At 30.5% G+C, this 9,754-nt stretch overlaps 1 protein-coding gene across 2 annotated transcripts; it reads right to left on the bottom strand.

The window, feature by feature from the left end:
• Window positions 1–4,827: 4,827 nt before the first annotated feature.
• Window positions 4,828–8,475, bottom strand: LOC118033016 (aldehyde dehydrogenase family 3 member F1). Of its 2 annotated transcripts, XM_035037855.2 has the most exons (10): window positions 8,149–8,473; window positions 7,646–7,714; window positions 7,284–7,380; window positions 6,927–7,133; window positions 6,559–6,683; window positions 6,339–6,443; window positions 6,062–6,234; window positions 5,770–5,860; window positions 5,466–5,615; window positions 4,829–5,310 (listed from the first exon to the last, which is right to left on the bottom strand). In XM_035037855.2, the coding sequence occupies exons 1-10, from the start codon at window positions 8,344–8,346 to the stop codon at window positions 5,068–5,070; spliced, it is 1,458 nt and encodes a 485-aa protein (XP_034893746.1). In that variant the 5' UTR covers window positions 8,347–8,473; the 3' UTR covers window positions 4,829–5,067. The 2 variants fall into 2 exon arrangements, with proteins under 2 accessions (XP_073267230.1, XP_034893746.1); XM_073411129.1 differs by lacking the exon at window positions 6,339–6,443 and having other exon boundaries at window positions 4,828–5,310; window positions 8,149–8,475.
• Window positions 8,476–9,754: the final 1,279 nt, after the last annotated feature.

Raw genomic sequence — 9,754 nt, 5'->3', positions numbered from 1 at the left:
GGCAGCCTTTGACTCTAACATGCAATTTCAAATCATTATTCTTAATTTGCTATACTAGCCTCGATAATATTTGATATTCCGTTGCTGTAGGACTTGAGTACTGCTACTTGGGGTCAGCAAGTAGATCCATGGAATGCTGATTATGGTTATGGACAAGGTTATGATGCATACAGTTGCTCTCCATGATGATATTAGAACTTCTTGATCTTGTCCACTTTGGCCATTTTAAACCTTTTTGCTTCTCCTGCATGATTCAATTTTGTTAGAGCTTGGGATGGTCATAGTGCTGGTTTAGGATGAATCTGGCATTCCACATCCTTACCCCGGTGATATCTTGTGCCTTCCATACTGTCTGTTTTAAATGAATTGGGAAGGGTGAGCCAAAAATGTATGGTTCAGGCCTCATGGCCCCGTTAGGGTTTGCATGTGTAATGATAAATTTTAAATGTTCTACAGTTCTATCAAGCATAATCTTTATAGCACTGTTACTGAGGATAACAGAACCTGGTCAGCAAGTGCAGAATGATAGTTTTCGAGTTAAATGATATATTTCCAAGCAGGGGAGAAAAGTCTTTAATTTTACGATAGCTTTCATGCCCAAGGCAAAAGATGGAAGGAGAAGGGGAGAGGATAAGAAAATGATGAGTGGTATCCATTATTGCCATTCCATATTGCGCATGTAAAACAGACAAATATCAAGAAACTAATTTTGGATTACTTTGTCTTCATGTTGGAAAGTTAATACGCATCTACTAGGAGGGGGTCAGACATGATGTTGAAAACAACAGCCTATGTTTTTCTAGTCGTCTTACGGAGACATAAGATGTACAAATGTATCTGATCACAGCTTGAAATGGTAAGAATGGACTCTGCTACATGAGTTTTTGTTGTGAATATTGGACCGAAAGCAAAACACAAATATATTACAAACAAGTATGTAAAATTATGTGATTCCCCAAAACAATATGTCTACAGAGACAGCAGATTATATATTATTAGAGGATTGATACCAGCACTCAATTTAACTCAAGACAATCCCAGAAAATCTAATATTTCACTTTTATACTTGTTATTTCTCTCTCAAATATGCTTTTTCTCACTCTTAAAATTGCATTTGCACTCACTCCACACACTTGTTCTTTACACTTGCCCTCTTACTTTCTCTGTCTTCATTTATATAAGAGAAATAAGAGTTTTGACAGCAGGTTGAAAAAATATTGACAAATTTGCTACAGTTTTGACATTTTCAGACTGTAAATACAATATCTGAATTCTGTCAAGGAAGAGAAGCTTGTGCTTATTTCAGTTAATCCTTGGTTTCCTTAAATTGATTATACAAAGATGATGCGCAAGAAGTTCACGGGAAAAACCGGAAAAAAATGAATATAGCCTGGACCTATCGCAACCAAGAAGGTATCAAAAGGCAACTATCTGAAAAAATTGCAGTGCTTTCTCTTTCAAGAGGATATCCCAACCAGGAAATGCTTCTGCGTTGCTTGTACAAATACATGAAACAGCCATTGCCAACTGCATATAGAAGCAGCTTTCAGCAACATCACACAAATGTGTCTTGAACCATGCATCAAGATAGAGAGCATTTATATAAAACACAGTCGGAGCAACAAAAAGCGGTTACAGTGGATCATCCTATATTGCGAATGAGTCTGGACTATCTCCTATTGGTTACAGTTGATCAGATATGGTTAAAAAGTAACCATAATTTAGTCAAGTTGCCTCCAGCTACAGCTAAGTTTCCATAATGTCCACAGTTTGACTGTTACTATTGTATGCAGAAAATGTAGTTTTAAGAGATGAAAGATTCGAATATTAGCTTGTGAGACTTCCTAACTTGGCTAGGACACATTCATGGTGTGGTCAATACAGCATTTAGTTTCAAAATATGCAGCATTTAGTGTGGTCAATACAGCATTTAGCTGGAAATCTGTACAGAATGGTTTGAATGTTGAAGATGATAGAAATTTTATATTGGTCTTGATTTATGAAAATTATAATTTAGTTCCTAAACTTTGAAAAATTATAATTTGACCTCTGAAACATATTTTGGAATTCTTAACGTATTCTTAAGAGGTTAAGGATACAAATCTCATATTGATAATTGATTTGTGTTATTTTTATTTTAGTCCCCTTATTTTAGATATTTATAATTTAGTCACTGAACTTTGAAAAATTATAATTTAGTTCTTGGAACATAAATTGAGATTTGTACAGATTTGAGGATGGATTATGAATGAAATTTCAATATAATTATGTATTTTTGACATTTGTAATTTGGTCAATTAATTTAGATAAAATTATGTTTTGGTCCTTAATTTATAGAAATTATTGTTTGTCCCTAAACTTGGTTTTCTTTTATGCATTGGAGTCTTTCATTTGTGTTGTTTTAAGTTGTTTTTTAGTATATTCGTTGTAGGTACTTCAAACAATCTTTAATAAGATTCTTAGGTCTTTTATCTAATATTCCTTTTACTTTTATATTTTTCGGATGAGTTGGATAATCTTTAATATAAATGTAATATAAATAAATATATATGTTGATTATAGAATGAGTCCAATTAGTTAATTTCTTGAATATTTATATATTTTATTTTATTTTTCGAGTACTCTTTTATTCTTGAATTTATACTCATATTTTGTCAAACTAAATTCTATTTAATATGATATACATTGATTTGATAATTATATAAATATATATTATATCTTGATATAAGACTTGTAAATAACTCTATGCTAACAAAGAGTAGATATATAGTAATTTGTATATTTAGTTAACGAGAAAGGCGCCAACATGTATTCTGGGATTCAGAAATGGCTGAAAATGAAGAAGGAGATATGAAGATAGAAATTTCATAAGAAAAAAAAATGAAGATAACACTGGAATTAATAAATAGACCAAAAAAAATTTAAGTTGTCTAGGAAGTATACACGTAGTCCTTGCCGGCACTGGAATTAATTGGATTGCTTGTCTGGGCTCTGGAGAATAGGTAATTAGGATGTGGCAATGCGTGGACTAGCTGAGCAGTTCTTTGTATTATTTTGCAACCAAAAGAAATGGAATTTGTAACACAATTTCTCAGCATCCAAAACAATCTCCAGCATCAATTTGGACTAGATTCTGGTTTTATAGGAGTATGGTCATTAGTACAAATGGCTAGAATTGTGAACAAGATACAAAGAAGATTTGCAGCAGTCCAACAAAGGAGTCTTAAACTTAAGGGGGTGTTTGTTACCCGGTAAATAATTTTCTGAAAATTATTTTTTAAATTTTTATATGTTTGTTTGTCATTAGACAAGTAAGTCAACGAAAAACACTTTTCAGTCAAAGAAAAATTTAACTTGATTTTTAAGAAAGTATTTTTCTTTTATTTTAGGTGGAAAACACTTTCTAGAAGTTGTGAAAAATTTAAAAATATAATATTATTTGTTGATTATATTAAATTTGGTCCTCAAAATTTTGATTAATATATATTTTATTTGAATTTTTTTTTATTTCATCCCTTAAAATTTGATTTAATTTGATTTTTATACTAACTTTGGTCTTCATTTTTATTATTGTTATTTGCTTTTCTCTTATCATTTTTTAATTCAAATTTTTTATCGATCAAATTTGGTCCTTATTCTTTAATTATTACTTATTTTATTTGAAATAATTTATGAAATTGTAATTATTATTATTTTAATTCAATTATCTTTCAATTTTTTTATTTGTTAGATTTGATTTCTATTATTTTGATTATTATTTATTTTATTTGAGATAATTTATGAAATTAGATTTTTTTTCAATTTCATTCTTATTCAACTTTTTAATTTGTAACATTTGTTTCTTATTATTTTAATAAACTTGAAAAAAAAACATTAATAAGCTATTTTCCAGCTCATTTTCCATAACATAATCAAATACTGAAAAATATTTTTCAATTTATTTTTCATGATACTACCAATAGTGGCGGAGCCACATGGGTGCAAGAGGGGGCAATTGCCCCCTTATTGTTTTTTTTTTCAAAATATTTTTATATTAAAATATTAATATAATAGCTTTACATAATTAATTTTCTTTGTTAGTTACTAATTGTTAGCTTCTTTTTTCTATATTAATTAGTTATTGAAAATATTAGAGTTTATAATAATTTATGGGTTTGTTGAATTAATATATGTATGAGTAATATTATATGCTAATGGATATAAATTGAAAAGAGTTTTGATGAATTGATAAGTATTTTGCTATGAATTTCATATGAAAAATGATGGTGATGAATTTATTAGTGATTAAAAGTGAAGTACATGACAACTTAAAAAATTAGGGACATAATAAATAAATTAAAAAGATAACATTTAAAATTTATGTTTAATCCACTTGTATAAAATAACAAGTCAGCAAGAACAACATCAATTTGTGACAATCCTTGTAAGCTATGATTTTAGATGTTATGTATCATATGTCGGCATAGAATTGTTGCTAAGAACTTTCGTAGTCTTTGAAAGATTTAGAAATAGATAAATAAAAGATTGTTGTATATATTAAAAAAGATATTATTAATGAGATTAAAAATAAAATCATTATGAAACAATTTTAAAATATAAAATCTCAAAAAGAACAATTATAATATAAGTTTTTTTTCATTTTAAACATTCTTAAATTAATTTTGCTTGACTTGAGTTGATACATATATTTCAAATTAATTTTTTTATATAACACATATCTGTATAATATATAATATCAAATATTTGTTAATAATTTACCCTCTTATTTAAAAAGTTTCTATCTCTGCCACTGACTACTAAATATAAAAAAAATAATTTATTTTTTAAGAATTAACTTTTTAAAATAAATTATTTTTCAACAAGCAAATAAATAAGCACGGCCTTAAATAGAATTCACATTAACAAGCACGACCTTAAATAGAATCCGCATTACGAGAATGAATATAATAGGAAAAGGTTCATTGACTCTATTCCGGAGTCATTATTGCTGATTTTGGCTGTGCAGAGTCATCCAGGGAGACTCAATATTTGAGGCAAGAGAACTGCTACATGGCATCGGAGTCCTGTCTATCTTCGCCTCTTTAAGCCAAGAATGACCAGCAGCATTCCAAGATAGTCAGATTTGTAAGTCCCTTCCAAAAGCAACAGCTTGTAATCATTCCATGGAGGAAATCTGAACCAAAAATCAGTCAGGAAGCTTCTTCTTGTCACTGCCTTGTAGTGGCTAAACGTGTCGAATGAGAATTTCCCATGATACTTGCCCAGCCCACTTTCTCCAATCCCTCCAAATGGTAAGGCATCAGCTGCATACTGCATTTGCATTTAAGAGTTAAGAACATAAAAGGAATGGGAAATTTTTATTTTAGAGAAAACTGGCTACGTTTTCTCTCTGTTGCAATCAAGAAATTTAAAAAGAAAAGAAAAGAAACGAGAAGATTAGTCTGGTACTGGATGAATCGAAGTACCTGAATAACTGCATCGTTGAATACCAAGCTTCCTGATGATGTTTCAGATAACATTCTTCTCTTGAATTTTTCATTGTTGGTGAAGGCATAAATTGCAAGTGGCTTAGGCTTTGAGTTGATAAAAGCAATACTGTCCTCAACCTTGTCCAGCTGTAGAAGCAAAAACTGAATTAATCATTATAAACTAAGATTAATTATGAAAATAATTGGTGGTTAATACTCTGGTTTTCTTGATTATTGCTGGATGGAGTTCTTGAAGAATACAGGTATAAAGATAAAAGGAGATGACTGGTATGTAGCTCACTGTGATTATGGGAAGCAAAGGACCAAATATCTCTTCTGTCATCATTGCTGCATCAAGTGGAGGATCTACCAGGATTGTTGGCTCGACGAACCTGCACGGAGGTTACCACGAACATGTTATCAAGAGCATTTTGTAAAGAACAGTGAGTTATAATTAAACACCCACTGAACAGATCAAGACAATCTACGGTATAATTAAGTCTAATAATGCATGTTTGTAATGGAAAAGAAGGGCGGAGAAAACTGTATCATAGCATTTAAAATATATAGAAAGTGTAAATGGTGCATCATACAGATTCTTTTCATCCATTGAACCTCCATAGACAATGGAATTTTGCACGGCTGAGTCGCTTAGAAGATTCTTCAATCTCAAGAAATGCTGTTCGTTGACTATTCTTGCAACAGTATTTGTCTCTCTTGGGTTTTCACCAAACATTTTCTTGACCATAACTTTCATTAATTCCACCTGACAACACCATAGACACAAGTTCAAAACGGATCTCTTGTAGAGAAGACAGTACGAGAAAAGCTCAAGTGAGTTCAGAAACCTATATTTCCCTACAAGCTCACCAAGGTGGAAGCAAATCTTTTTTCCACTAGGATATAATCAATTGCTATACATGCTTGACCAGCACAGGCTCCAAATTTTGACACTAAAATTCTGTTCACAGTCACCTAGCAACCAACAGGGATTGTATTTTAGCAGCAGTGTAATTAGTTCCTACTACATTACATATTAACCGTGTTCATTACAACATGATGCATTTACATATTTTAGATAAAAACCAACCTTTGTATCCCATGAAGATGATACAGAATCCACAACAGCAGGGCATTTACCTCCCAATTCTAGAGCAACAGGTGTGAGATGTTTCACAGCTGCTGACATAATTATTCGTCCTACTCGTGCACTTCCTAGGATAGATTTGTAGGAAAAACATGAGGAAGAAGCATGAAAATGAATATCAGATAGTTAATGAAACATAACCATGTAGGTAATATTAGTCTATTTCAATAGAAACGAAAAGCTGGTCATGAGTTTTCTAATGTTATACAAACAAACATGGCATTTTATGCAGACATTCACATTCACTCTACATGTATGCTCATGATTCATATGTTTATATATATGTGTTCGTGTTATAACTGTATGTACACCTGTAAAAAAGATCTTGTCCCATTTCTGCTGTAGGAGACGTTCACCCACAGCTGGTCCTCCTTGGATAACCTTGACAGCTGAACTGTCTAGGTAAGTTGGCAAAACATTTGCTAGAAGAGAAGCACTTGCAGGAGCTAATTCCGAAGGTTTTAAAACCATCGTGTTACCAGCAGCTATTGCTCCTATCAGTGGTTCCAAGGATAGTCCTGCATATTTGTGATAACACATCGATCATTGAGCATAGCAATCTTAGACAATATCCAAGGACATAATAGCCCTGTCCTTTTTCTTTTTTCTTTTTTCTTTTTTCTTTTTTCTTTTTTATCTTCTTCTCAGTTACGTCACAAATAGCTTACCAAAAGGAAAATTCCACGATGAAATAATTAGGACAAAACCAAGAGGTTCAGGTACCAATTCTGCAGACGATAACAGGGCAACTATTGGCAACTTGGCCTGTCGTCAATTATGAACGAACACTGTATATAGTTAGTAACTTACACACAGAAACATGAATCTATAGGCATAGACACAGAACATGGTGCTGTTGAATGTTGACCCTTTGATATTGACAACATCAAAAATTAATTTAAATGAAGGTCAACTTGTAAACACATAACACACAACATGAAATCATTCCTTGAGAGTGCCATTGGTGGGAAATAAGAAATTATAGCAATTTACAAGAGATCATCTGTTGCCGAAAGAGAGCAATGCTTACCTTCTTGCTTGACATCCATTCTTTTAACCCGTGCAGTGCAAATTTGATGGATTTTGTCAATATCCCTACCTGCAAAAACAATCCACGTCTTTTTGGATTTCCAAATCACAAATCTTATTTTCTTTTTTCCTGAACCAAAAACATCTCTCTCTTATGACAAGAAATAATCCTACATTTACATTCGGGAACCCTTATTTTTAAGAAGATGATTCCATGTATCAAATAACAAATGGAGCACTGTGAGTTCTAGACATAATAAATAATTGGTCAACCATAAGAAAATAATTAACTGTCATGTAATAAATTTGTGTACCATAATTTGTTTATTTGTAGCATGACTACCTTTAAACCTGGAAAGCCACCTGATAAAATCTAACGATGCAAAGATAGAATAATAGGAGGGCGGTCTTTAGCATGCATTTAACAATAAAAAGAAAACTAGTATGAAATTTTCAGTTCACTGATGAAAAAACAAGATCGCAGCATATTAAGAAACAACATACTTCGTCTCTGTATGCCTCAACATGATGCTTCCCTAAATCTTCCTTTAAAGCCTTGAAGATGTCTTTCTCTTTTTCCTTGATAAACGAGAGCAATCCTTTCAGCTGAGATTGCCTCCAAGCTACATCTTTGGTCTTTCCACTCCTAAAATACTGTCTCATGGCCTCTAAATCACTCTCCAAACCCTTCACACCCTCCATATTGCTCTAATTGACAAGAACACTCTACTTACCTGACCTTCGATGCTGAAAGTGTGTGTGTGTGTATAATTCCTTCTTCTTCTGGCTCCATGACGTAAAGCTGCTAGCTTTAACTTGCCATAAATACATATAGATGACATGCCCTCGTGATGCCGTGGGCCTGTGGCAAACTTATGTGTTATCATGAATTTATGAAAAAATTTAAAAAAAAAATTATATCGAGAAAAATTGTTGTAATCCACGATATTTTCAAGAAAAAAACAATCATGCTAGATTCTTAACTAGCTTAATATTTAAAAAATAAAATGAGCAAAGAAAATTTTGAAAAAAATCATAACAAAAAAAAAAAATAATGTAGGGAAACATTGTATGAAGCTAAATTCTCAACCAGCTCAATATAAAAAAAATAAAATCAACAAAAATGAAAGGAAAAAAAAACTATACAGAAAAACACTGTAATAATCTATAATGTTTCATGAGAAAATCTACAATTGTAATTCTCAACCAGCTCAATATTAAAAATAATAAAATCAATAAAGACAATTTTGAAAAAACTAATAAAAAAAAATTATTTTTAAAGAAAATAATAACAATCTACAGTATTTTAAAGAAAAAACTACGAAGCTAAATTCTCAACCAGCTCAATATGAAAAAAATAAAATCAACAAAGACAATTCTAAAAAAAAAATCATAAAAAACAATCAAATGGGAAACACTATAGTAATCCATAGTGTTTTAAAGAAAAAAAAAACTTCAAAGCTAAATTCTCAACCAACTTCATATTAAAAAAATAAAATCAACAAAAACAATTCTGAAAAAAAAAAAAACACAAAAAAATTTTTTTTTTAAAAAGGAGAAAATTTTGGGGAAAAAAGCAAAAAAAAAAAACAAAAAAACATGTGCGGAAAGTTAAAGCTGAATTCTCAACCAGCTTAATATTAAAAAAAAAAATTCATAAAGATATTTTTTGAAAACAAAAACATGTAGGGAAACACTATAGCAAAACAAAAACCATGTGGTGAAACATTGTAACAATCCACAGTGTTTTAAAGAAAAAAAATATAAAATAAAATTCTCAACCAGCTCGATATGAAAAAAAAAAAATCGACAAAGATCATTTAAAAAAAAGCCATGTAGAAAAAAAAAAATACAAAACTAAATATTTTAAAGAAAATAAAGAAATAATCCAAAAACTAAATATTTTAAACTAAATATTTTATTTCAAAATAAAATCGACAAACATTGTAATAATCCATATTATTTTAAAGAAAAAAAATACAAAACTAAATTTTCAACCAGTTCAATATTAAAAAAAAATCAATAAAGATTATTTTGAAAAAAAGAATAAAAAAACAAAAAAAAAAAGATCAACAAAGATAATTTTGAAAAAAAATACAAAAACAAAAAA

The sequence above is a fragment of the Populus alba genome, chromosome 1 (assembly GCF_005239225.2).
Source record: "Populus alba chromosome 1, ASM523922v2, whole genome shotgun sequence".
NCBI lineage: Eukaryota > Viridiplantae > Streptophyta > Magnoliopsida > Malpighiales > Salicaceae > Populus > Populus alba.
This window is presented reverse-complemented; position numbering and strand designations above follow the sequence as displayed.